We start from the raw sequence: 26,642 nt of genomic DNA, 5'->3' as shown, positions 1-26,642 counted from the left end.
CCAGGAAAATAGGGAAGGATAAACCTGAAGCCTGTGCGTCCAGGTGCGCCTGGCTAGGGTTTCCGACGGCCGCGGTGTCTCGGTGGGGACCGGTCCCGGAGGCTTCGGCGAGGAGGACCCGGAGTCCCCCCCCCCCCCCCCCCCCCGCGGCGGAACTAACCACGGAGGCCTCTGGTCCCTTTAAGGTGCCCGGCGAGCGGAGAAACGGAGCAGAGGGGGCGGGAGGAGGGTTCGGGAGCGCACGCCACGTGACTCGGCGGCCAAGTTCGCTGCGAGTTTGACAGAAGTTTGAATCCGAGTCGGGGGCTTTCTGCTGCCGGCGGGGCACCGCGGCGGCCGCAGCCTCTGCGAGCACGAACAGCAGCGCCCCCGCGTCCCAGCCAGCCAGCCAGCCAGACTGGACTCCGGCCCACCGACGGCCGCTCGCGCTCCGGCCCCGCTCGCCTGCTCTGCCCCGGACCTGCAGCTCCCCGCTCCCCCGCGGTGTCCGCCGCCTCCCGGCCAGAGAGCCAAGCCCCCACGCCGAGCCCAGCGCTCGCCGCGCCAGCATGTCCTCGACCGAGAGCGCCGGCCGCACGGCGGACAAGTCGCCGCGCCAGCAGGTAGTCCTTGCGCGCCCCGGACTCTCACCCGCCCCTCTCCACCTAGATGTCGGGCTGCACACTTATCCCACCCCGAACCGCGTGTGAGTGGGGCAAGGGGACCAGCGCCTTCCAAGGGTTCCCCACCGCCCTGACCCCCCGGCCGGCTGTGTCTCCGCAGGTGGACCGCCTACTCGTGGGGCTGCGCTGGCGGCGGCTGGAGGAGCCGCTGGGCTTCATCAAAGTTCTCCAGTGGGTGAGTCGCTGCCCCGGCCCCGGGCTATTTCGGGAACCTGGGCTGTGACGCTGACCTGAAGCAATGGAGCCAGGGTGGGGGCTGGGGAGGTGCTGCGGCCGGGCCACGGCGGAAGGGTGGGGGGCGGCGACAGGTGGGCGGGGGAGGGGCGGGCTGGGGCTGCTTCTCCGGACTTAGTGGCAGGAGGGTGAAGAGCGAGGCATGCGGAGTCCCGGATTCGGTCCTTCTATGTGCAAGGAGCCTTTGCCCAGGGCGCTCACATTTCACCCGGGCGAGAGGACCCGGGTGTAACCTTTCCAGAACTCTGATCCTGCACATACCACTCCTTGGTGACGGGAGGGGGGAGAAGGACGAGGGGGACGAGGTCCGCTCTTCACCAAGAGGGAAGCCGCAGAGGGCAAAGGAGGGAAGGAAGCAGGCGATGGAAACCGTCCTGCCCCCAAACCCACCAGGGCCTGGATGATCCTGCAAGTACTGGGCTCAGGGGACAGGCTCTCGGCTCGCCGTTCCCTTTTGAGGTCACTGGAGTAATCTGAGTTCCTGTAAATGAGTGAGGGAGTGGATGAATGAGTGAACGGAGCTTGTGGTTCTATGATTAAATAAAAGAAAAAAATAAGAATAAAAATCACGGCATGGCTAAAATGTGGCATGTAGAATAAAATGGAACACTGATCTGAGAAGCTGGGGCCCTGGGATCCAGACCTAGACTGGCCTTTTCCAGCTATGTCATCTTGGGCAATTCATTTCTCTGGACTTCAATTTCCAACACTAGTTAGATGTTGATCAGAACCTTCCTAGGGTCTCCTTATGCTCTAAATAGTTTGGTGTGCCAGAATATGGCCCTAGGTTAGACTTACTTTGTGACCTTGAAAAAGTCACTTGCTCAGGTCCTCAGTTTCCCCTGTTACAGTCTAGTGGAAATACTATCTTGCTTCACTAGGCCAGTGCCTAAGGCCTCCTGGGTATAAATTAGGAATGTGGACAGGTGCAGTCAATTTCTCAAATCATAAAGACTTGTAGGGGGCATTTAGTGCACTATTGCAGAAGAGATTTTAAATTAGACAATCCACATACCAAATGGTGTGTGAATAACTTAATTAATGTGCTCTCAGTACAGAATTCAGCTAGGGAATAAGTTACCATTAATACTGAGGAGGATTGAGTTCTACAGGGCTTTGGAGACAAGAATTAGCACTGTGACACCAGTTCTTAAATCATGGTTTGGATGAGAATAATCAAATCTGGAACCCAGGGGCAAAAGTGCATTTGGGATTATCGGGCCAGCCTGGGAGCTCCCAAGTGCAAACTCTGGGACCTGGTGGGGACTCTCCACCTTTCTTACTGCCTCAAGTGTGGTTAGGCCAATTGCTGATTGAGCTCTTTTGCCTTTGGCCCCTTCCCTGTTCTGATCCACCACTCAAGTGCCAGAGGGAGCCATATAAAAATGATATTAAGGCTCTGAGTGACTGGCATCCAGAACTGGAAGAGCCATTATAAGCAATTTTACCATTAAATTAGACAAATGGATCCAACAGAATTTGAGACAGACTGTCAAAGGATAAGGGAAACAATGAGGTTATTAGACCATGGACTCCTCTCCCTTGGAGGGATTCTGAAAAGCTTCCTTCTTCAATCCTGCCATCCTTCCCTCCACCCAGCACTCCAAATACCCACAACATTTCTGTAAAGGCTGTACAAAGCAATGCCCAGGGAAATGATGCAGTCTTGGGGTCAGCACTAATGACCTAGGAATTAAGATCTGATAGACTTTTATGATCTTCAAGTACTTAGAAAGGGGGTTATGCAAAACAGAGACCCTTTTCTCTCAGAATGCTAAAACCTGGGCCCTGGGCTAGACTCTGAATTCAGATTTCATTCACAGGGTAGCATCACAAAGAAACGTGCTTTGCTTTCATTGCCATCCCAGGTAGCCTGAATTCAGAGCGCCAGTTTCACTTGCTTTGAAGCTCTGCAGATGAGGTAACATAAAAAGTAAACAGGCATTAGCACCAGAAATGACAGTGGAAATGTCATTTGAGTTTTTCACTCATTTCCTGTTTGGAGGGATCAAATGCTCCTGATTGGAGAAGGAAAAAAGAAAACACAAAGCTTGCAGTTATTGTAATGGTAATTGAGAACTTTTGTTGTCATTATTACCAAAAAGCAAAGATTTTACTGGAATCTTTGTGAAAAGAAAGTAATGTTATTCTTTTATTTGTCAGGAGCTTATCTTAGAGTGTTTTTTTTTTAATTGAGAAATCAATTAATCTCACCTCAATTCCAATTCTGGAGTCTCACTAAGTCTATACTAAGCTAGCAAAAATAACCTGGACATGGACCAATTATTGGAGAACTAGTTTTTTTAAAAAAAGAAAAGGACATCAAATCATAGGAGTTCAAGATAAAAAAGAAAAGAAAAGAAGTATCTTAAAAAAATTTTCTTTTTAAGAAAAAGACACACTTTGGGAGGCTGAGGTGGGAGGATTGCTTGAGCCCAGGAGTTTGACACAAGCCTGGGCAATAAGGGGAGATCGCGTCTCTATTAAAAAATAAAATTAGTTGGGTGTGATGACACATGCTTGTGGTCCCAGCTCCTTGGGAGGCTGAGGCTGGAGGATCATTGAGCCCAGGAGGTCGAGGCTGCAATGAGCTGCGCACTCCAGCCTGAGTGACAGAACTAGACCTTGTCTCAAAAAAAAAAAAAAAAAAAAAGGAAAATAAAACAAAAGAAAAAGAAAGATAGAGACAGATTTTTGAGGTCAGATAGGCTTTGGTTTAAATTGAGTCCCCTCTGCTTTCTTGCTTTCTAGCTCTGGAACCTTGAGTGAGTAAATATCAAATCTTTTTTTTTTTCAGACAGGCTCTAAGATAGAGACTGGCTCTATCGCTGAGGCTGGAGTGCAGTGGTACGAACACATCTCACTGCAGCCTAAATTTCCAAGCTCAGGCAATCCTCCCACCTCAGCCTTTCAAGTATCTGGGACCAAAGGCACATGCCACCATGCCTAGCTGAGTTGTAAAAAATTTTTGTAAAAATCGGGTCTTGCTGTGCTGCCCCAGCTGGCTTCAAGTTCCTGGGCTCAGGTGATATTCCCACCTCAGCCTCCAAAAGTGCTGAGATTACAGGCATGAGCCACCTCGCCTAAACAAAACAAAAAACAATGAGATAAGCATGGGAGTAGGACCTGGGGAGAGAATTTGTCTTCCTTGTGCTCTGAGCTAACTGGTGATGTTAGTGTCCTCAGGACTGTCACAGGATTATCACCAGCGAGCATGTCAGTGCCAAAGGGGAGTCTCATCCTTAAACTGGAAAGGTTTAAGGTTGCAAAAGAGATGCAGAAGCAGGAGGAGGCGGAGGGCAGAAAATGACCGTCGCTGTCCCAGCAATGGAGGTCCAAGAGGAGAAAGGCTGGTTGGCACCAGAATGCTAGAACTCCCCCTTGTCTCAGGTCCTCTACCTCTCCTTGGCTGCTCTTTATAACCAGTTTGCTCATCTCAGAGCCTTGTGCTTGGTGACAGGGGTGATTTTAGTTCTTTCCTTCTCTTCTCTGTGTCTCAGTCACTTGGCAAAGTTAGGGAAGAAAGCAAATCTGGAGTGGAAAGATGGAGGGTTAGGAGACATGGAGGGGGTTGGGAGAAAGTGTCTTTCTGAGCTTCTGCACCCCAAGGCACAGAGCTACTCCTTCCCTCCTTGTAATCCTCAATGCACATGGTAGAGATCTCTTCTTTAGCCTCAATAACTCTGGGATGCAGTGTTTGTTTTTATTATTTTTTGTTTGTTTGTTTTGCTATGACGCTCCTTTCTTGATGTGAATTCTCAAGAGCAGGAGATAGGTGTTATTCGTCTTCATATCTCCAGCACCTGGCACAAGGTAGATGCTCAATCAGTGTTGAGTTAATGAGCAAATGAGATAGAAAGAGCACTGGACAGGGAATCAGGAGATGTGAATTCTAAGCCTGGCTCTCACATTAACTAAATGTGACTTTGGGAAAGTGACTTAATCTTTTGGGGCTTCACAGTCCCCCTCTGTGACATGAGATGATTGGGCGTGAGAATCTTTGAGGTCCCTTTTGTTCTGCTGTTCTGTGAACCTGTGATTCCCCTCAGATGTTCTCATTTTGCTCTGGTACCATCCGACTGTATAGTGTTCAGATTTAAACATATATTTTGGTAAATAAAAAATTATCATGTAAGATCCCTGACTTGAAAAGAATCAGAATACAATAAATACTAAAGTTATTGTGGGTGTATTTTGCCCTCTGAGGAATCCGAAAGCATGATTCAGGATTGTCAGAACCTCAGGACTGTCGTTTAGACACAGCAGAACTTTTGGTAATAATGGAAAAGTTTTAGAATCGGTGCTCTCTAAGATAGTACCCGCTAGCCACATGAGGCTATTGGGCACTTGAAATGTGCCTAGCGTGACTGAACTGAATTTTTTTTTTTTAGTAGAGACGGCATTTTGCCATGTTGGCCAGGCTGGTCTGGAACCCCTGACCTCAAGTGATTTGCCCGCCTTGGCCTCCTAAAGTGCTGGGATTACAGGCATGAGCCACCACACCCGGCCTGAACTTTTTTGTTGTTGTTTGATCCAGTCTCACTCTGTCACCCAGGCTGGAGTGCAGTGGCGTGATCATAGCTCATTGCAGCCTTGAACCCCTGGGCTCAAGTGATCCACACACTTCAGCAGCTGGGACTACAGGCAGGTACCACCATGCCTGACTACTTTTTTTTTTGGTAGAGATCGGGTCTTGCTATGATACCCAGGCTGGTCTTGAACTCCTGGCCTCAAGTGATCCTCCCACCTTGCTTCCCAAAGTGTTGGGATTACAGGTCTGAGACACTGCACCCGGCTTGAATTTTTTATTTAATTTAATTCTGATTAACTTAAACTTAAATAATCAAGCTTGGCTAGGGGCTACTGTTTTGGATAGTGCAGCTCTAGAGTATGAGCCCCATGAGGACAGAGATTTTGTTATTCTTTTTCTTTTTTTGAGATAGGGTCTCGCTCTGTCACCCACGCTGGTGTCCAGTGGTGTGATCATGTAGCTTTGACCTCCTGGGCTCAAGAGATCTTCCCACATCAGCCCCCAGAGTAGCTGGGACCACAGATGTGCATCACCACACCTGGCTAATTTTTCTTGGCTAAATAAAAAGTTGGCTAGTCTCAAACTCCTGGGCTCAAGCGATCCTCCCACCTCAGCCTCCCAGAGTGCTAGGATTACAGGCATGAACCACCATGCTTGGCCTTTTTTCTCTTTTGTTCACTACTAGATAATAGTGCCTAGAACCATGCATAGTAGGCACTGTACATGCTAGGCATAGTACATGCTCTTAAATTTTATCTTTCTGTAGATGCTCAGGAGTGCCTTTCAGGAGAGTGCTGGTGAAGAGAAGGCTCCATAACTGACCATTCACTGCCCCCAAGTTTTGAGTACCTACTTTCTTTTTCTTTACTTTTTTTTTTTTTTTTTTTTTTTTGAGATGGGGGTCTTGTTCTGTTGCCCAGCCTGGAGTGCAGTGGCATGATCATAGCTCACTGCAGCCTTGAACTCCTGGGCTCAAGTGATTCCTCCACATCAGCCTCCTGAGTAACTGGGACTATTAGCAGGCACCACCATGCCCGGCTAATTTTTTGTTTGTAGTTTCTGTAGGGGAGGGTCTTGCTATGTTGCCTATATGTTGCTAGTCTCAAATTCCTGGGCTCAAGCCATTCTCCTGCTTGGCCTCCCAAACTGCTGGGATTACAGCTGTGAGCCACCATGCCCGGCCCCTGCTTTCTTAAGGAACCTATAAGGAGCCATTCACTGACTAACTGCCAACGGGTAAAAATATTTCCAACTGTGCTGCCCTTCCCAGAATGTGACACCCTAATCACATCCAGTTCTGGGCACCAGAAGCTAAGAGGAATAAAGAAACTTCTAAGAGGAATCAGATGGCCACAGAACTGACAAAAGATTAGCGAATTCCTATGAGGAAAAGTTAGAGAAGTTCCACTATTACAATGGTGAGGCCACTTTGAGTAAGTAAAGGGTAATGATGCAGAGGCTTCGAGTGACTCTTCTCTACCTCTGTGAAGAAGGCGGGCAGACAGGGCTCTACTGCAGTCTTCATCATTTAATTCAGGAGAGGAGGGTATTTAGGCATTGGAGGGAGGTTTTACTGTCTTCTTTCCCAGATATCTTTAAACATGGAGACAATTCTCATTTGTCTGGAATAAACCTCCTGAAAACAGAGAGGTGCCCATTATTTGGAGAGAGGTCAATGGCTCCAGCATGGAGATCTGCAAGGCCAGGCGCTGCAAGCCGGGGGCAGTGGCACTGGACACCTCGCAGGGGCAAAGCACAGCTGTTGGCAAGCCCAGTCAAGAGTACACTGACAGTGTTACTCTCAGAGAGTGAGAGAGTTCCAGGGCTGGAAAGGGCCTCTAGATTATCTACTCCAAACCCCTCCATTTAAGATGAGGAAACAGGCTGGGCTCATGCCTATAATCCCAGCACTTTGGGAGGTTGAGGCGGGCGGATCACAAGGTCAGGAGACCGAGACCATCCTGGCTAACACGGTGAAAACCCGTCTCTACTAAAAAAAATACAAAAAATTAGCTGGGCGTGGTGGTGGGCACCTATAGTCCCAGCTACTCAACAGGCTGAGGCAGGAGAATGGTGTGAACGCAGGAGGTGCAGCTTGCAGTGAGCCAAGATTGCACCATTACACTCCAGCCTGGGCGACAGAGCAAGACTCCATCTAAAAAAAAAAAAAAAAGATGAGGAAACAGACTCAGAGAGCAGAGTGACTTATCAGAGCTCACCTGGCTAATTAGTGACAGGACCAGGTCTGGAACCTAGGTTTCCATACTCCTAGTTCAGGTCTCCTTTCACTCCATAATGCTAACAAGCATTGGCAAAATAAAGTGCATATAGCTTCTATTCTAGACTCTGGATGCAGGGCTGACATACAGATCAGCTGTCTTCCAAGTGCTTAATGTCCAAGACACTGAGTCTCGAAGAAACATACAGAAAGTGAACAATTAAGAGAATAAGCTCATTGCTTAATAAGAACATGACATTGTGTACAAGTCAAAGGTAAGTGCACAGGAAATCCAATCTGAGCAGATGATGTGGAGGATAAGACATTTCAATTTCTCACCTCCTTTTCTTTTTTCTTTTCTTTTCTTTTCTTTTTTTTTTTGGCGGTGGGTGGGAGAGGGACAAGGTCTCATTCTGTTGCCAGGCTGGAGTGCAGTGGCACGATCTCTGCTCACTGCAACCTCCGCCTCCCGGGTTCAAGTGATTCTCCTGCCTCAGCCTCCCAAGTAGCTGAGATTACAGGCGTGCGACACTCTACCGCCAGGCTGATTTTTGTATTTTTAGTAGATACGGGGTTTCACCATGTTGGCCAGGTTGGTCTCAAACTCCTGACCTCAAATGATCCACCCGCCTCAGCCTCCCAAAGTGCTGGGATTACAGGTGTGAGCCACCTCACCTGGCCTCTCACCTCCTTTTCTAACCAAAGTGTGTTTCCCAGAAAGAAATCTGAAAATCATAGGATGAGGAAATTTTATTTCACTTGAGAGAGAAGGTGTAGTAAAATGTGAGGAAAGGTGGAGAAGAAAACAATTCGAGTGACCCGAGACACCTCTGGATCTTAACACTGAGAAATGGCAGCATCAACAGATGACAAAGGGAAATACCAGTGGGGAAACAGTGGAGACTGATAAGGCAAGTGGAGGGTACTTTTCTCTGGGCTTGAGCCAAGATTGTCACATTGGCCCAGCCAGCACTATTGCTAGAAGGCCATGTGCCTTTTGGGGAGGAGGAATTAGGCTGTCAGTACTATGGGACAGTAGTATGGCCCATCTGGGGTGGCTTGGTAGAAGCTGGCCCCTCCAGCTATACCTCCACCAAGGCAGGAAGCCACTGGAAGTTAGCAACTAGGAAACAAGATTAGATGACTAGTTTAAAAGAGAAATGAAAAGCGTTCTAGGCATGTCTGATCTAGGTTGATGCAGGGGAATCTTTCTGAGTGTGTCTCTCCCTTGGGAAGGAAATTCAAGTCTATCTGTAAGCTAGAAGTTTCCTAAAGCCTGAATTGCAGAGGTTTTGTGTTAGTCATCTTAAGGAGGCTACCTGTGGTCCCCAAGTCATGCCCAATGGAGAGATCTGGCAACTGTCCATTTCCTGCCTCTTCATCTCCCTTGCAGACACCACTCAGTCAACCTTGTATTCATTTGGCTATTTGGTCCAGCAGCCTGAGGCTGGAAGACAAATGGAAGCCATGGGTTTCTACCTAGGAAGAACTTGATTAAAGGGGATCCTCACTCTCCCCCACTCCCGCACTTAATGTCTGCACCTGCGGGGAGTCACGGTTAGTTCTTGACTTTGGCCAGTTGAGGCCTTCTGACTCTCAAAGAGGCTTCACTCTCTCTCAGCTCTTTGCTATTTTCGCCTTCGGGTCCTGTGGCTCCTACAGCGGGGAGACAGGAGCAATGGTTCGCTGCAACAACGAAGCCAAGGACGTGAGCTCCATCATCGTTGCATTTGGCTATCCCTTCAGGTGAGCAAGAATTGGTTCCAACCCAGCACATCGTCTCTCACTTGACTGGCAGGACCTGCTTGGTCTCTTCCTCCTCCAGAAACCTAAAAACCATTCATTGTGTGCCACTCCAGATTCAAATAGAATGACAAAACTTAGATCCTTTCTGCTTTTTAGCAATTTCAGACACATTGACCAGAGCAAAACGTAAGGGAAATACAGATTGATCACTGTTATAATAATGTTCCAGTCCATGGACAACCCATGGCAGGTCACACCAGCTCATACAGAAAGAGCCAATGCAGTTTGGGATGGAGGCTTACAGGAACCTGGACAAGCTGGACAGGTCTCTCTGACCCTCAGTAGCCTCCTCTCTGCCTTGAAGGTAGGGAAGCTTATTAGTACTTACATCCTAAAGAGTTGATGTGGGATCCTCAGCCAGTACGACCAGGATACAAGTGGGCACACCTTGACAGGGAGGTAGAAGTGAACTCTTTTCTGGGTATTTGAGAGCTTAGGAAGTAGGGAGCCCAGGTGTTCAGGGGAAAATGGGGATGAGGCTCACCTTTTCAGAAATTTCTAGTATCAGCACCCAAGTTATATTAACTGTCTCATATATAATAGGCTGTGTTTTTCTCTTTAATTTGTCCACTGTCTCATTGGAAAGCCCAATAAAGCCTGAGAATGGGTGATTCCAACCTTATCTTGGCCACTCTGGGCCTGCACTTTCCAGAGGCAGAATGAAGCTGATCTGCCTAGTGGTTTGGCTACCAGAAAGAGAAGAACTACATATATTGCAGTTGTGACCTAAAGGGCCCTGGAGACACTTGGGAATACATGGTCACCATGTCTGGGCAGGGTAGATGAGTGGGGTGGGTGGGGGAGCAGCTGAGGGGAAGGTAGAGTTTTACTGGAAATTTCAGGGAAGTTCCCATCTTGACTGCAAGGTTCCTTCCAGAAACTTGCCTCCCTACATGACCCCTTTCTTGGCTCTGTAAGAGTCCCCTGCTGAGAACTAGCACAGGACTACTTCTGGGCCAGGGAGAGAGAGGATTGCCTGAGCTCAGGATGGCCTCCCCTGCCACCTGCAGGTTGCACCGGATCCAATATGAGATGCCCCTCTGCGATGAAGAGTCCAGCTCCAAGACCATGCACCTCATGGGGGACTTCTCTGCACCCGCCGAGTTCTTCGTGACCCTTGGCATCTTTTCCTTCTTCTATACCATGGCTGCCCTAGTTATCTACCTGCGCTTCCACAACCTCTACACAGAGAACAAACGCTTCCCGCTGGTGGTGAGTCAGCACAGGCCAGAAGGAATGGGGTGGAGAAACAGATGTTTGTGAGGGGGTTGAGGTCAGAACTGGAGCAGAGGACAAACATGGCGGCTTCCACCCCCATGGTGGAACCTCTGCCTCCATCAACCTCCCATTGCTTGCTCCTGTTCACAGGAGGCACAATAGCACCATACACAAGCAGGCTCTGGAGTTAAGACTGCCTGGGTTCAGATCCCAGCATGGCCCCTTACTTGCTGTGTGATCTCGGACAAGTTAAATAACCTCTCTAAATCGCAGTTTCCTTAACTATAAAATGGGGATAAAATAATACCTGCTTCATAGTTTTGTGTGTGTATGTGAAAAAATGAGAATGCATGTATCTAGTACATAGTTAGTCTCAATAAGCATTAGTGATTATTAATATTATTCCTCTTTACTCTCTTCCTATCCCAGGCATGCAAGGCGGAAGGGGTGCCTTAAGGGACCCCATTTGCGTCCTGCAGTCTGCCACTTGTATCTGAGCAATGGTGATCAAAGAAAAAGCTGGGAGGGAAGAGTGGGGAATTTAGGCTCCACTTGGGATGAGTGGGTTTTGGGGTGAGGCTGACCAACGATGCCTTGGTACACTGTTGCCAGATCTTAGATCTGAGGGCATTAGCAGGGCTAGCCTGAGTGGCAGGACTCCTTTGGGGGCAGTGAACAGATGCCTCAGGACCACCTGGGTTCTAGGTGTTGGGTAGGATGGGAAGAGGCAACTGTCCTGGCACCCTGGGATTGCCAGTATCATGGCAAGAGGAAAAGAAGCAAGGGAATCATGGGGCCTTTCTGAGTGTATTTCCCATCCCTCTGCTCCTCCCAGGACTTCTGTGTGACTGTCTCCTTCACCTTCTTCTGGCTGGTAGCTGCAGCTGCCTGGGGCAAGGGCCTGACTGATGTCAAAGGGGCCACACGACCATCCAGCTTGACAGCAGCCATGTCCGTGTGCCATGGAGAGGAAGCAGTGTGCAGTGCCGGGGCCACGCCCTCTATGGGCCTGGCCAACATCTCCGTGGTGAGACCTGTGGCCACTGCAGGAAGCAGCACCAGCCCTGCTGCCCAGGCCTGTCCCAGCTAGCAGGTCCTCAAAGGAAAGAGAGGGTGTCCCAGAGCTGGTGTCCCCTGCACCTGGAGCTGGTGCCCTCACTGCGCTTCATGCTGGCTGCTGGCTCCTGGCTGACCCTGAGAGGACATTTTGGGATGAGGGGAACCCAAAAGCCACCTAGCCTTCTGTTCCTTCCTCCTTCTGCACTCTGCCTCCAATTCCCTTCTCATTTCCCCACCTCTAGGCATGCTCTCTGTGATGTCTCCCCTCCTCCTGCCTGTTCTACACAATGTGTGTGCGCACATAAAGGGGAGCCTGGGGCTGTGGCTGAGCTTGAAGCTGTGAGCAGACCCAGCATGAGTGGGAAGGGGCTTACTGTCACTCAGCCCTCCAGCCTGGAAAGGGGCTTTGGAGCAGTAGTGGGTCTGCTGGATGCATATGGATTTGGCCATCCCAGTTGTTAGAATGTTGAAATATGTCCATATCCATTGGTAAAGAGCTGAGGTCTTGAGCTTCTCAAATGCTGCCCGTCATCCCAGCCACCTCAGCCCTGCTCTGAAGATGACTTGTTCCCACATCTGAAATGTTTAATGGCTGGCACACCAGGACCACACGTCTGGAACTTGCTGGAACCCTGCTGATGGTTCCCCCCCAAAAAATTTTATTGTAAAAATGTTCACAGATACAACAAAGTTGAAAGAATTTTACAGTGAATACCCATGCACTCACCACCTAGACTGTGCCATTAACTTTTTACTAGACTTGCTTTATCACATATTTATTCACTTCTTCATCCATCAATCCGTCTTGTTTTTAGTGCATTTCAAAGATAATTTGGGACATCAGTACACTTCCCTCTAAGTACTTCCTGCTGTGAGGTTTTTAAAATATGTTGAATAACTATTTGAACATAGCCCTGGCTACGTGCCTGATCATAGGGAAGGAGCACCTTGGACAGCTCCTGCCACACCTACCTGGCGGAAGGTGCTCCGAACAGGGCCTCACGCGTGCTGTGGGAGGCGCCCCAGGGCTGACTCTTGCTTAGCTCCTTGCTATGCTTTGCACGATGCTCCTCTAAAGGGCCAGATTCTGCTAGTGACCAAGCTACAGCTTGGGTGCATGGTGTGGACAGAATTAGACACTTTCACCTGGGATTCCCTAAACAGTTGATGGCCCTGAGCCCTGCCTCTATACCGAGCTCTCTGTCTTAGTCTTTCTAGTCCTCTGTGCTTCTTCCCTGCACAAGCCCCCACCCCCACTGCAATAGGAACTCCCCCTCCCTGTTCCCACAATGACCCCCTGACTATTCTCACAAATTCCCCTGATGTCTTTGCAGCTCTTTGGCTTTATCAACTTCTTCCTGTGGGCCGGGAACTGTTGGTTTGTGTTCAAGGAGACCCCGTGGCATGGACAGGGCCAGGGCCAGGACCAGGACCAGGACCAGGACCAGGGCCAGGGTCCCAGCCAGGAGAGTGCAGCTGAGCAGGGAGCAGTGGAGAAGCAGTAAGCAGCCCCCCCACCTGGCTGTTCCGGAACTGGACAGCACCTCTTCAACCACCTCCGGCTTCCAGGACCTTTCTCTTCCTCCTCCTCCAATTCCGCTCCCCCATCATTCTGGTCTTTGAGCTTTGAGACGATGGGCAGGCATCAGCTGTTGGAAACCTGGGCAGCCCTCTCAGTGGCTTCCTATCCTCCTTCTTGCTGGAGCCATGAATGGCAGGAGCTCAGTGCTTCTTGTCCAGTGCCTGGACCCAGGTATCTTACTTGGGGTCTTACTTGTACCCTTACAGTCTCTCAGAACCAGCCTCTGCTGCAGGTGAGGGTTGGGGGCAGGAAACCAGTGCTCTGAGACTGGTTCCTAGCAGCCACCTTTCTGTCAACCTGTCCGGCTTCAACAATATTAGGGGGAAGGGAAATCAGCTAGTAGCCTTCCCCTCTGGTCCCTTGTGTGGAGGCCCCAATAGTGGTTTGGTGACCCCTCCTCAGTGGCTGTCATCTAGTCCCTGCGTCTGATCTCCAGTCATCCCATGACTCAGTGTGCCTTCCACTGTCTTCTCTGGCCTCTGCCTGCCCACAGAATCCACCATGTGTGAACCAGAGAGGTCCACCAGCCTAGAAAACAGCCCTTCAGAGGGTCCTGATGAGGCCTTCCTGGACTCAGCTGGGAGCAAGATAAATTGCAACTGAGTTGCAGCTTCGAGAAAGTAAAGCCAGTAAGCTTGCTGGCAGAATCAATTTCTTCTATCCCCTCAATCCTCCCACCCACCAGGCTGGGGCACTTTCCACCAACACTCTAAACTCTACTTTAGAAACGCCCTATCTTCCTCCCTGTCCTCCTTCTTGGTCTCACACTTGGGACTCAAACATGTGGAGTCAGGACCTGCCTCCTAATCCCCTTACTTCTCTGTCCATCTCCCTTCCCCAGCATCGTGCATCTGAGGCATTTGAGATCCTTTTTGAAGTCTGTCCAGGCCTTCCTTTTATTCCTGTGGGGCCAGACAGGGGCTTAGGAAGGGCCAAAGGACCATCATGAGGCTAAGTTGCCCCAGAGCCCCAGGATGGATGGGCCCATTTTTTCCTTATTCCCTGCTCAGTTTTTTCCCCTGCTCCTTCTCTAGTCCTTCTTTCATATTTCTCCTTCTCATCTTGAAAACAGGATGTTCCCTCTTCCCTTGCCGTCCCATTTCTCCCCTGTGTCCTTATTTCTCCCAGTCTCTATCCCCTCTCAAGTCCAGGGCAGGCCGATGCTATTGGTGCTTCTTCACTTTGGGACCCAGTTCCATATTTGTCTTTAGTGTATATCCTCTTCCTGATACCTCCTTCAGTCCCTCTCTGGGCCCCAAGGCTGAGAATCAGTGTTAACTGGGTAAGGATCATTTGCTTCCTACCCAGCTCAATCTGCCCTGGCCATAGGGCTTCCCAGGGAAGGAAGAAGAGGGAAGAATCCAACCACTTTCCAATCCAGTGCCAATTGGCCCACTAAGCATCCTAAAGGTGAATGTGCCCTGTGCCAATCTCTCCTCAGGACTGAGTCAACCCCCTTCAACCTCCTCACCTCTCTAAACACCATCCATAGTAACATGTGCATTACTGGGGTACCTAGGAGTCAGGACTTTTGACTTCAGGCCAGTCATTTCCTCCCGATGGGGAAAGGGTGAGATTTACATCCCCAAATGCTTGAGTCCCTCAGTGAAAGAATTAGTTTTTGTTTGTTTGTTTAAGATTTTGGGGAAGAGATTTGAGGAGGAAAGAAAGGAGATGGGGTGAGAGGGTTTTTAAGTCTGAAACTCTCTGTCATGAGCTGTCCCCATGGTTACTCAAGGACAAGGGGGGACAGTTTTGCCTACAGCTCCAGAGACACAGAGAACAAAGGGGCGACCTTCATTTTTCTTCAAGCCGGCCTCTGTGGGGGTCTGTGAGCAGCTTCTACTGGATCTTTGTTTGGATTCTGTGTCTGTATTTATAATTTATTTGAAATGTGCTGGGTAGTGTTCTCATTTGGGGGCTGAAGTTAGCAACTGGGCCTTCAGCTAGGGAAAGCAGTTGCGGGCAGGGGGTAGGGGGAGATTATATTCACTCCTGCCAAGGACTCCCAGCCCAGGACTCTCTTTAGAGCAAGGAAGGCTCGTTCTCTTTCTTCTCAAGAGGCTCTCTTGTTCTCCATCAGGAGAGCCTTGATTTAGGCTTATGGCCTCACTCTCTATGGCCACCCTAAGAGGAAAGGCTACTTCACCTCATTACCTCCAGAGGGCTGGGCAGGGCCAAGTGCCTCATAGGACTCATGTTCTCTCCAACCAGGGCTGGCATCACTGCTTTGCAAAGTGGGGCCTGAGGTAGAAGAAGGTGTCTGGTTTCTCCAGCTGCTGTAGGAGGCTAATGGGCAGGGTACTTGCCCTTTGTCCCACTAGACTCTAACCCAACACCAGGGTGCCCACCTAGGACCTTTCCTGGACATGAGTTTCCTTCACTATCATAGTCATGAGCCTCCTACTTCTGGGATTGCAGATCAGGGGTAGGGGGAGAATGTTGCATGTTGTTTTCTGGTGCTTGTTATTATATATTTGAATAAACAGTGCTGCAAGTACTTGCCATGAAGGATCTGAGACTGGAGTCCTTCCGGGGATTTATTTTTTCTTCCTCTCCCTTGCTTTAAGTTCTTGAACCAATATCAGGACTTTCACCAAGATATCATTCTACTGCTTTCCACTGTGCACCCCAAGCAACAAAGTCAGACTCTGTTACTTGGGGTGCAGAGAGGAGAGCAGTTATTCCTAGCAGGCTCTGGTCTAGTGACATCTCCTCTTTTGGTGGCACCCAATTAGACCAAAGTAACTGGGACTCATTAGCAATTCTGGAGCAAACTCAAAAGGTGAGAGATAGTGGCTTCCACAAAGCTGTTTCCATTTGCTCTCCTACCATCTGTGACCCAAACAGGCTTCCTGTCAGGAGTTGAGGGCCATATGCTTCACTTTCTTAACTATCAGCTTCTTGTTGAACAAACTTGCACCTCTATCCCTCTTCAGAGAATCACACACTACATTTACATCCCCTAGAAAAATACCTTGGGTACAATCGAACATTTAATTTTTACCTGATTCCTGGATGCCCTAGGGATCATCTGTGGGTCTCAGGTTGAGATTCCCTGCCCTCAGAGATTATTCTTGAAGTACTTACACCTTCCCTGGATGAAAAGGAGAAGAAAATCTGAGGTCTTGCTCCCCAACTTGTTTTCCCCTTAGCTAAAGGGTCAAGCGTCAGGGGTGAGGTGTGAGAGGTTGAGGAGGAAAAAGGATTAGTATTACTTTTTTAATGCGATGGCGGCGGGGGGCGGGGGGGCGGGAAATGGAGTAGGCAGACTTTTGTCTGATTGTATGAGGGTGGGAAGAAATGTTATCAGCTGAGAAGATGAAAGAAATGGATGATTAAGGTACTTTCCAGACCTTAGCAAGGAAGATGACAGCTCTGATGAGAAATCTCCCTATGCCGAGGCTTCAGAAGCAGCCCTTCCAGCAGAGAAAGTATTCATTAGAAAAAGAAGGCAAAGTGATGGATGGAGTCAGGGTCCAGCCAGGGTTTGGGAAGAGGCTGTACAGGGTATCGATCGCAGTTCTCAAGAGAAGAGAGACAGATCAGCAGAGATGCTGCAAACACCAACTGCCTCGGGGCCACCCCAGTTCCGGGGCTGGCTCTGGCTCGGAGACAGCCTTCTGTCATCCTGTCATCGTGACAGGTGATCTTGGTCAGCTTGGCCAGGTTCTCTCAAATCCAGACAACGCCACGCCAACCCTCTGCTCTGCATCAGGGCAGCGTGGGTTTCCCACAGAGGAGGCACGACACGGGAGCCGAGGCCCTCCCCCACACCACCCCTGTGTCCTTCAGCACCTCCTACAGACTCCCTCCCCTTGCCCTTCTGATTCACAGCGCCCACCTCCCTGCACCTACCCTATTCGATCTACAGGGGAGCGGAGTCGCTTCGTGGCCGCCAGCCCGGGAAGGGGCGCCAGCCAGCTGGCGGACGCACGGCTTAGAGGGGCGTCTGGGCAGAGAGGTTTGGGGCTGGGGAGAGATGCAGTGAGCTTGGGAGAGTGGAGTGGTAGCACAAATAATGTGTGCATAAGGGTTAGAAGAGGTCCTGGAGCTTTGGTCTTCTCTTTTCCCCCTGCAATTGTGCATTTCGGAGGGACTCTTGCTGCAAGCTCGGTAGGCAATAGCATCCGCTCCAAGACTACACTTCCCAGAAGGCTGTGCGGGGGGGCGGGGCGCGGAGAACAGGCAACCTGTGTTGCGCTTGCGCAAAGACTGCGCTGGAAAGGCAGGTGGGGAGGAGGGGAGGCGTGCCCGCGACGGGGCGAGGGGGAGGGGGCCGCGCGGCGGCGGCGCCAGGGCGGGCGCGCGTCCGCGGCGGTGATGGCGGTGCGTGAACGCGCGGCGGCAGCAATGGCCGCTCTGGAGCGGCGGGTGCCGAGTCTCGATGACTTCGCGGGACAGAGCTGGAGCTCGTGGGTGGAGCGGGCCGACCTGCCCGCGGCTGACGGTGAGTAAAGCCACCCTAAAGTCCGGGGACCCCATCACTATCTCCCCTCCCCCCTTCCGGGCCCCCGCCAGCTGAGGGGAGCCGCCGACTGGAGCCGCCGTCCGGCTCCCCGGCCCCCCAAACAAAGGACCCGCCGGGTCCTAGTGCCCGCCCGCTCCGTCACCTTCGCGCCTCCGGGTCCTAGCGCCGGCTCACCGCTCGCAGCCCACCCTGCCCACCTCTGCCTCTGCCAGTCGCTAATACCTGCCCCCATATAGGCTTGCCTTTATCTTTCTCCTTGCCTGCTGCCCCTCAGCTCGCGCCCCTCCTGCACCTGTCTCCAGCTTTCCCTGTCCGCAACAGTCCTGCACGTGTTTCCCACGCACCCCACTTCTGTGCCCCCTTCCTCACCCCCCTTGTTCCTTCGCCTTTTGCCCCACACCTCCTGCTCCTTTTCGGCATTTGCCTGCAGCTGCAGTGCTTTTAGACCCCCGCCCTCTCCGCGGTAGTTCGTCCGTCCATCCATCTATCCTCCCTCCCTCCATCCTTCGGTCCATCCATCCATGCCTCCAACCCACTGTCCTTTCCCAGGCCTCTTGCCCTGCCTCTTGGCTCTCTGCTCTTACTCTCACCTTCTCTAGGCCCCTGAGTGCCTTAGTGAGCGGGCCTACAGCCCCTTCTTCTGATCTTTGTCTTCTGGGCCCCAGGGAGCACCTGGCCTCGTGGCCTTTCGGGGTGACAGCAGGCATCACGCCCCTGAAGAAGTTTGCAAGTGAGAAGAGGTGGAGGAGGAGACTGCACGGAGGGGTCTCTAATGACACTTGTTCTCCTCTGAGACATCCGACTCCCAGTTTCGTTCTATCCATCATTCCCCGCACTTGCATTTAACGGACTTAGAGAGGGAGCTGCCCCTTGTCTCTTGCGTGCCTAACCCACGACCCCTCATAATCTGGATATTATATAAGATTGTCAACAATCTTCTCATCCTAGAAAGGAGCATAGCTGTTAATGGGCATCAGAGAGCAGACCTAAGTGGGAGCCCAGGCCACCCTGGGGCTGCCCCATGCTGGGTGGGCAAGGATGGGGCCATTGTCAGGGTCTGGGTGCATTGAGAACCGGAAATGGAGTCAGACGGGTTTGGTGACTCAGAATTGATTTTTTTTTTTCCCAAGGGACAGGGAGGGGGCGTAGAGGAGGGAGGGGGGAGGAGAGAGGTAGGGGGATGGGGAAAAAGCTGCTTTGCACAGCTAAGATGTTTTTGTCATTAACCCAGAAACTGAGGTACAAGGGCAACCCCTGCCCAAAGGCCCTCTAAGAAGGGGAGGGACTTGCATAGCTGACCAAGGAGACTTTGAAGATGCTCAAGGACCAAAGACAGCAGTTTCTCTGCTCTGTGACCATCCTATCAGTGCAGGACCTGAGAAGCTGGGTGTAACTTTGACAATGCTATGGTAACCCAGGTGGAGCAAAATTGAGTTCATGGGGGTGGGGACCTGGGAGAGTATCTATTTGGGATGCCACATAGTAGCAGAAAGGACCCATCGAGAAATCTCAAGAAGAGACTCAGGGACTTATAGAAACATTGGTTAAGGATGGTTTCCCCTTTAAATGGGGAAGCAGGCCCAGAAAAGAGATGATACTTACCCACAATCACCCAACTAGTTAGCAGTGGAACCCTAAACTGCACCTTGAAGTGAAGGGTCCCATAAGAAAGGTGGATGGATTCTTCTTAGTGGGGCCATCTTAGTCCAGATGCAGCAGGTGAAGGAAGATGGGCATTTGAGAATGACCCACTGAAAGGTTCCCCAAGTGGTCCTAGCACCAGGAGCTTGTCACGGAGTGTGGGCTTCATACTGTTGAGCTGCAGGCCCTGCTTGGGGCTTCTGGAAAGGGGACAACCTCTGGGTTGTCTTCTGGGAAGAACAGTCTCTGGTAAGGAGAGGTTGGAGACTCTCTAAAACTGGCCCTGACCCTTCTGAGCTGTGTTTCTCCTCTAGGGGCTGAGCTGGAGGAGAGTAGCAAAAACATGAAGAAGTTGGATGCCATGACCCTCATTAAAGAAGGTGGGAGTCGACACACATTAGGGCTGGGACCCAGGGCAGACAGGACCACGCTCCACTTTTCCACCACACTACAGAAGGAGGTGGCTGCTTGAAGCAGCTGTCTGGGGACCCTCATTTTGATAGGTCCGAGTTGGCCGGTTGTTCTGGCTCCTGTGACCTGTCGTTGGAGATCATAATCATAGGTGATTGCCCACTCACCTGAAAGCGTATACCCTTTGGGACTGCTTAGATTGAACTCTGGAAGCTGGAAGCATTCAGCATGGAGCTTGTTATATCAGCGGGGAGGTGAAGTGCCTTCTGAGTGTGGGGTGGGAGTGCTCTCCGATCTTCCAGAGAAACCCTGGGATCTTCAGCCCCAGTGACATGGGCTTCTGTCATTGCAGACATGTCCATCTTCGGGCACTGCCCTGCCCATGATGACTTCTACTTGGTTGTGTGTAACCACTGCAGCCAAGTGGTGAAGCCTCAAGCTTTCCAGAAGCACTGCGGTGAGGGGAGCCCTAGGGAGGAGATAAAGGGACAGGGGAAGGTGGAGCATGGAACTCTTGAGGACAGGGTCAGTTGGGAGGTCTCGTGGGGTAATGGAGGGTGGTGTTGAGGATAGGAAGGTTGTGGGGGTGGCTTCAGAGCATTGTGGGGAGTCGGGTTATTGTTTGAACAAAATTCTAGCATCCAGTGGAATTACGGGAGGAGTTAAGAAATTCAGGAAGCTGGGTCTTGAATTTTGAGTCTTAAAGGCTCAGATTCAAATGGGAAGGAGGCATGTTTACAATCTAATTTATGGAAACTCAGATTCTCTCATGTGAGTCTATGGACAGGGTTAGGTTGGGGAAGGAAGTGGTGATACCACTCACCGTGATTATTCTTTCCACCTCCTGGTGACAGAAAGAAGACATGGGCCCCTCAGCAAGCTTTATGCCCGGGCCCCACCCCCACCTCCAGCCCCTGCCAGCTCTCAGAAATGCCATGTAGTGAATGGGCAGGGCCCAGCTTGTAGGGCCCCAGGTTCCACGAAAACCTCCTCCAGGGAGAAGGGCCAGGGGTCCCGGAGCCGTGGCCACCAGCCTCCTGAGAAGACCCAGAAAGACAACCTCTGGTAAGGAGAGGCTGGAAACTTTCTAAGACTGGCCCTGACCCTGACCCATGGATGGGCTGACATCAATACAGACAGCCCTGGGTCAAGGCATACTCCTCACAGCAGGAGGCAGCCGTCCTGTCTGCAGCTTCCTTCCATATATTCCAGGGAAGATGGGGTCTCCTCTTCCCGTGTTTCACACCCCTGCTGGAGCCCACCCAAATTCCAGGGCTGGGAAAGAGATGGCTCTGGGCTAGAGTCCAGGCCCCAGGCCTCGCCTCCCCTCCCCTCCCCCAGCCAACCCCCTCTCTCTGTGTGTAGCCTTTTCGTGCCTGTGGTGAATCTGGAGAAGATGTCCAGTCTCCCGAAGCCTGATGGACATGGAATCAGGGTGGCCCCACCCTCTGCTTTTCTCAGTCAGCCAGGGGGCCTCACCAGGGACTCCCCTGGAAAACCTCCCATGGCTCCCCCTTCTAAAGAACCTCCTGGCAGAGAGAACATCGAGATCATCCCCAGTGAGGGGTCCAGTCACTGGGCTGAAGGCAGCCCTCCTGAAAAGGAGCCCAGTGGGACCAGGCTGCCCGCTAAAACCCACCGGAAGATGGCTCGTGAGTAGTTGTGGTCTTGGGGGTCCAGAATGTAGAGTGGGGACTCCTTTGGGCTGCTTTGTCCTTGGGCTGGATGAGGAGGAGGTCAGGTTTATGGGCCTGGCCATCACAGGTTGTAGGGTATAGGAGCCCCGTCACCTCTTGACCTGCTTGCTTCCTGGGAAGCTTCTCTCCATCCTGTGTCTCCTGATCAAGGCTGAGGGAGCCCATGCCCAGGAGGTGAAGTTCTTTCTCACTCTTTTCTCACCTAGATCCAGGGCGCCAGCCTGACACATCTCACAGCTGGCTTCTCTGGCCTCCCAGATGCCCATGGCTGCTTTTGTTTCTTGATGTGTGTTGCCCTGCTTTGGGCTTGAAGTCCCAAAAGGCGCACCTGAAATTGGGATAGGGATGATTCTCACACCCAGCAAGGAGATGTTGATGCCCAGAAGTTTATCTGGAAGGTACAGCCCCAGGCTGAGGGCTGGAGTCTCTTCTGCCTCAGTACCAGTTCTCAGGCCCTTGGCAGGAAGCGGCCAGATCCTCCTGTAAACTCCTGGAAATGGTCTTGAGGTTCATTGGAAGTGCTTTCCCCACAGGGAAGGAGTGCGACCTCAACAGGCAGTGTGGGGTAATAAATCCAGAGACCAAAAAGATCTGTACCCGCCTGTTGACCTGCAAGGTAACCCCCTTCCCACTGCACGGTGAGGGAGGACAGCACAGGGCTTGCCCACTCCTTCCCTGGGCAAAGAGAGGAATGTCAATGTTACTGAAGGTCCAGCTTAAGGGAGGGCAGTTAGGCCCACCCAAGGGAAGGGGAGATGGGGATGCCCCTCCTGGGCAGAAGGTGGGAACAGTGGGAAGGAGGGAGTTTCCAGATTCCCCCATCCCAAAGGAGGGTTTTGGCCCCATGGGGGAATGAAACAAAGACACATGAACACAGCTGCAAATATGCCCACCTCTCTCCCTGCCCCCCAACTTGCCCGGGCCAAAGCACCCTGCCGTCCCTCACCCCTTCTCAGTTCATACCTACTCCCCAGCTCTCCACTCTGCTGTATTCTAGATCCACTCAGTACACCAGCGCCGGGAAGTCCAGGGCCGGGCCAAGGACTTTGACGTGCTGGTGGCAGAGCTGAAGGCCAACTCCCGCAAAGGGGAGTCTCCCAAGGAGAAGAGCCCAGGGCGCAAGGAGCAAGTTCTCGAGCGCCCCTCCCAGGAGCTCCCCTCCTCAGTCCAGGTTGTAGCAGCGGTGGCTGCTCCCAGCAGCACCTTCTCTGTTCGTGCCAAGCAGACCTACCCATACTGTGCACTGCCCAGGTACGTCTAGAATCCAACCCCTACCTCACCTGGGGGTACTTGGCCCCTAAGCCATCAGGGGCCCCTGGAAACAGGCTCAGGGAGTGTCCTGGAAGAGGCACTCCCTCAGCCCTGAGTGTGGGGGTATTCCTGGGGCTCCTGACAGTGGTGTGGAAGCAGGAGACTCCCCTGTTTCCAACCAGGCATACCACAGCACCCCAGCCTCTCGGCAGTGTGCCAGATCCAACACTCAGGATATGAACATTTTCCCAGCTGCCTCCAACAGACCGAAACTTGTCACTGGGGAGCTGAAAGGGTCACACTCCTGGGCAAGGCAGCCCTATGTGTATTCACTCACTGGCCCCTTCGCGTGCAGAGGCTATGCCGGACCCCAGGGAGAGCCTGACTTGCTGAAGGAGACACACATGCATCTCTGCCTGTCACACAAGGGGCAGACACGAAACACAGGCTCAGCTCACAGACAGGCTCACAGGAATATGTGATGCAAGAAGGGGGTTGAGCGAGTTGACTGGGCTGACCAGAGCTGGGTACAGTTTTAACTGTGAAGATTTTCTGGAGGAGGCGGATCTGCAGCAGATTATCCCCTGAGGAGGAAGGGGCTGGGAGGTGAAGGGGCTGGGGAGAGAATCCCTTGGGAGCAGTCTCTCTGTCTCTTACTCTGTGAGCTATGTCGTTCCCTCCTGTCCTTCCCTTCCCTCTGTCCTCTTCTGATTGCCCTGCAGGGTGTCTGCCCTGGTGCCCTGCTCTTTGAGCTCAGCAGGTTCAAGGATGCCCCTACTCTGACCCCACAACAGTCACATTCCCCTGGCATCCCTTTTGGCCCTTCCAGGTCCCGGGCCTCCTCCGAGAGTGAATTGGATGATGAAGGCCCCTGTGGTGGTGATGGGGACCCAGGCCTGTTCCCCTTCCCCATGCCCCGGGGTGGGACCCAGGCCTCCAGCGAAGAGAGTGAGGAGGAGGGGACATCTGACGACCTCCACCCACCCCCTGACTGCCATTATGCAACCCGGCCCCCACGGCCACAGGCGGTAAGGACCTGGAATAGGGGCCTATGGAGGGGGTGGCCCAGCACTCCTGGCCAACAACATGGGGAGGAGGCCAGATCCTGTGTGCAGATGCTGTCTGTGCACCCCAGACCCTGCCAACCATGCACCTTCCTTCTGCCTTTAGTTCTGCACCTTTGGGAGCCGGCTGGTGAGCCCAGGATGCTATGTGTTTAGCCGCCGGCTGGACCGGTTCTGCTCAGCACTCAGCTCCATGCTGGAACGGCACCTCAGCTCACACATGTGGAAGTAAGTCTTGGACCCAGAATGGAAGTTCTAGAATGCAAATTCCTAGGTTCCAGACATACTTGGGCTTCAGAAGCCCTGATCTTTCCTGTATACCCGTAGGTGTGCCTTGGCTATTTGCCAGCAGGACCCCAGATAGGGAGTAGCATGAAAAGGAGGTGGGAAAACTTGGCAGCCTGGAGTTTGGCTAAGGCAGGGCATGGAAGGGTGGTCTGGGGGTGAATCTAGACTTTCATCCATCACTTCCAGTACCTTTTGGGTAACTAGGGATAGGGGATGCCCAAACCAAGATTTAAAATGAAGTTCCTAGTGGGCTACCTCCTAGTTAGTAGGTACTAGCTAATTCCTCTCCACAGGCACACCCTTGTGTCTTCTTCCTAACCCTCAGTTCCAGCATCTCCCAGCAGATGGCAGCAACTCTGGGGCTCTGCTGACCATTTCTAGGTGGGGCAGAGAGACTGGAGTGTGTCTTGTGTTGGGGGAAGCTGTCTTGTTTCTTGGCAGTCACAGTGGGGCTTTCTTTTTGCTGCAGGAAGATCCCACCGGCAGCTGAACCTCCAGCTCACCTTGTCAACTCCCCGTTATCTGCTCCCCTGAGCCCATCCTCTACAGGCACCTGCCCCCGCCTTCCAGGTCCACCCCCGAGACCTGCCTGCCCAGCCTCCATGCCCCCCACCAAGGACAACCTTGTCCCCAGCTACCCTGCAGGCTCCCCCAGCGTGGCGGCTGCCTGTAGCCAGGCAGAGTGCATGGGCGGGAGCCAGGCTATCACCTCACCACTGCCTGCCAACACGCCATCCCCGTCCTTCAGCAAGCTGCCGCCTTCCAAGGCCAGCAAGTCATCCAAAGGCAAGGACGGGGTGGAGGTGGAGGCCCCTTCTCGAAAGCGGAAGTTATCCCCTGGCCCCACCACTCTTAAACGGACCTGCATCCTGGAGCCCACTGGAAAAGGGAAACCCTCTGGCTGTAGGGGCCTCTCGGCCAAAACTAAAACAGCCCTGAGCATGGGGCTTAATGGGACAATGGGGCCAAGAGTGAAGCGGGCAGGGCCCCTGGACTGTCGTGGCTCCCCTCATCAGCTCCCCACACCAGTCAAGGCTTCTCAGCTGGAGAACCAGGGAGCAGCCGGACACCCAGCCAAGGCCCTGCCAACCAACTGCCTCTCTGAGGAGGAGGTGGCCAAGAAGCGGAAAAACCTGGCCACTTATTGCCGGCCAGTGAAGGCCAAGCACTGTCAGGCTGGTGCCCCTGCTGATGTGGCCTGCTCTGTGCGCCGCAAGAAGCCAGGCCCGGCCCTGGCCTTTGAGGAGAAGTGCTCTACACTGAAGGTACCAGCCAGGCTCCCTGAAGATTGATGAGGGTGGGGCACACAGGGGGTACCTGATACAGAGAAGATGCTACATTGGTGTTTGTGCAGGGAAAGGGAGGAAGGGGAAGTTGAGAGAGTTCCTGGACTGTTTTCTTTAGGACGAGGTAGGTCAGTTCTTAGCAAAGTGTCTCCAGCTTTTTGCCTGGTGAACCTTCCCCTATCCCTAATCCTTTCCCTTGGGCTGAGGAGATGCGGCACCCCTGCACCCCTGCTTTTGCTATAATCAAAGGGCTACTTCTTTCTGAATTGGCTGTGACCCTCATTCCAGGTACTGGAGCTACCTCTGTTCCCTGAAGGAAAGGGAGTTTGAGTCCCTGGGTCACAGCCTAACATGCCGAGCAGCAAGGTGGGTGGGCTGGTCTCACTGGTTTTTCCTCTGGGCATCAGGGCCTTGAAGGGCAGGCACACAACCCCATGTCCACTTATGCACATGTGCCCACCTCCAGGTGTGCAGGTGACAGGCAAGTTCTCCAGGGTTTCCAGTAAAGCCTGCAGCCAGTTTTATTTGCCTCTTCTGGTGGGAGCCCTGGTGTAGTGTGCCATGTGCTCTCCATATGATCTCTGCCAGGAGGGACTTACTGGAGGTGGGACGGGGGTGCTCTCCTGGGTTAGATGTGGGCCTAATCATAAACCCTGTGTGTTCTCCAGCTTCACTACCCAGGCTGCCCCTGGTGAGCTGGCATTCATCTTCCCCCTTGCTCAGTTTTACTCACCAGGCCAGCAGAAGGAAATCAAGCTTTAGCCTCTGTAGTGCACACAGTTCACTGGGTAGGACAGCTGGTAGGCCCCCACCCTGACCCTTTCTCTCGCCTCTTGTCTTCCTGCAGTCAAAAGCCCATTAACGAGAAAGTGCCTGCCCACTGCAACGGAGCCGCCAGCACCTCCTCCCCTCCAGATCCGGGCCCCAGGCTGCTGCCGCTTTTTATAACTTTATATTATTTTTTTTAAGAAAAAAAGCTCTTTAAAATACCTCAAGACTGTCTCCCTGTTCTGTTGCTGCTATGAAAATATAAAAACAGAAACATAGAAAAGGAAGGAAAAAAATAACAAAATGAGTGTCCTTACTGTCCCCAGCCCTACCCTGGGAGGCTGAAATGATAGGCAGCCAGACTCCAGCTCCCATAGCTTGCCTGCAAAAGTCTCTTATGCTCATTATTATTATTATTGTCATCTTGTCATTTTCAATAGTGTGAAAAATGTTTG

General features: G+C 52.1%; 2 protein-coding genes across 16 annotated transcripts; both read left to right on the top strand.

The window, feature by feature from the left end:
• The first annotated feature begins 182 nt into the window (after positions 1–182).
• Positions 183–15,815, top strand: SYPL2 (synaptophysin like 2). Of its 2 annotated transcripts, XM_016924085.4 has the most exons (6): positions 183–602; positions 763–837; positions 9,267–9,391; positions 10,462–10,663; positions 11,505–11,696; positions 13,063–15,815. In XM_016924085.4, exons 1-6 carry the CDS (start codon positions 549–551, stop codon positions 13,231–13,233), a joined length of 819 nt encoding a protein of 272 aa, XP_016779574.1. In that variant the 5' UTR covers positions 183–548; the 3' UTR covers positions 13,234–15,815. The 2 variants fall into 2 exon arrangements, with proteins under 2 accessions (XP_016779574.1, XP_063672100.1); XM_063816030.1 differs by lacking the exon at positions 11,505–11,696.
• A 748-nt stretch (positions 15,816–16,563) lies between these two features.
• ATXN7L2 (ataxin 7 like 2) lies at positions 16,564–26,414 on the top strand. 14 transcript variants are annotated; one of them, XM_063815961.1, is made up of 14 exons: positions 17,700–17,760; positions 18,447–18,511; positions 19,013–19,199; positions 19,737–19,802; positions 20,186–20,290; positions 20,688–20,898; positions 21,199–21,485; positions 22,064–22,146; positions 22,528–22,781; positions 23,611–23,809; positions 23,952–24,073; positions 24,603–25,398; positions 25,708–25,785; positions 26,267–26,414. In XM_063815961.1, the coding sequence occupies exons 4-13, from the start codon at positions 19,766–19,768 to the stop codon at positions 25,747–25,749; spliced, it is 2,136 nt and encodes a 711-aa protein (XP_063672031.1). In that variant the 5' UTR covers positions 17,700–17,760; positions 18,447–18,511; positions 19,013–19,199; positions 19,737–19,765; the 3' UTR covers positions 25,750–25,785; positions 26,267–26,414. The 14 variants fall into 14 exon arrangements, 11 of the variants coding, with proteins under 11 accessions (XP_009425561.1, XP_009425572.1, XP_063672029.1 ...); XM_063815959.1 differs by lacking the exon at positions 18,447–18,511 and having other exon boundaries at positions 17,592–17,760; XM_063815967.1 differs by lacking the exon at positions 18,447–18,511 and having other exon boundaries at positions 17,619–17,760; positions 19,013–19,190.
• Positions 26,415–26,642: the final 228 nt, after the last annotated feature.

This window comes from Pan troglodytes, chromosome 1 (assembly GCF_028858775.2).
Source record: "Pan troglodytes isolate AG18354 chromosome 1, NHGRI_mPanTro3-v2.0_pri, whole genome shotgun sequence".
In the NCBI taxonomy this organism is placed as follows: domain Eukaryota; kingdom Metazoa; phylum Chordata; class Mammalia; order Primates; family Hominidae; genus Pan; species Pan troglodytes.
The sequence above is the reverse complement of the archived record's forward strand: the minus strand, read 5'-3'. Positions and strand labels throughout refer to the sequence as shown.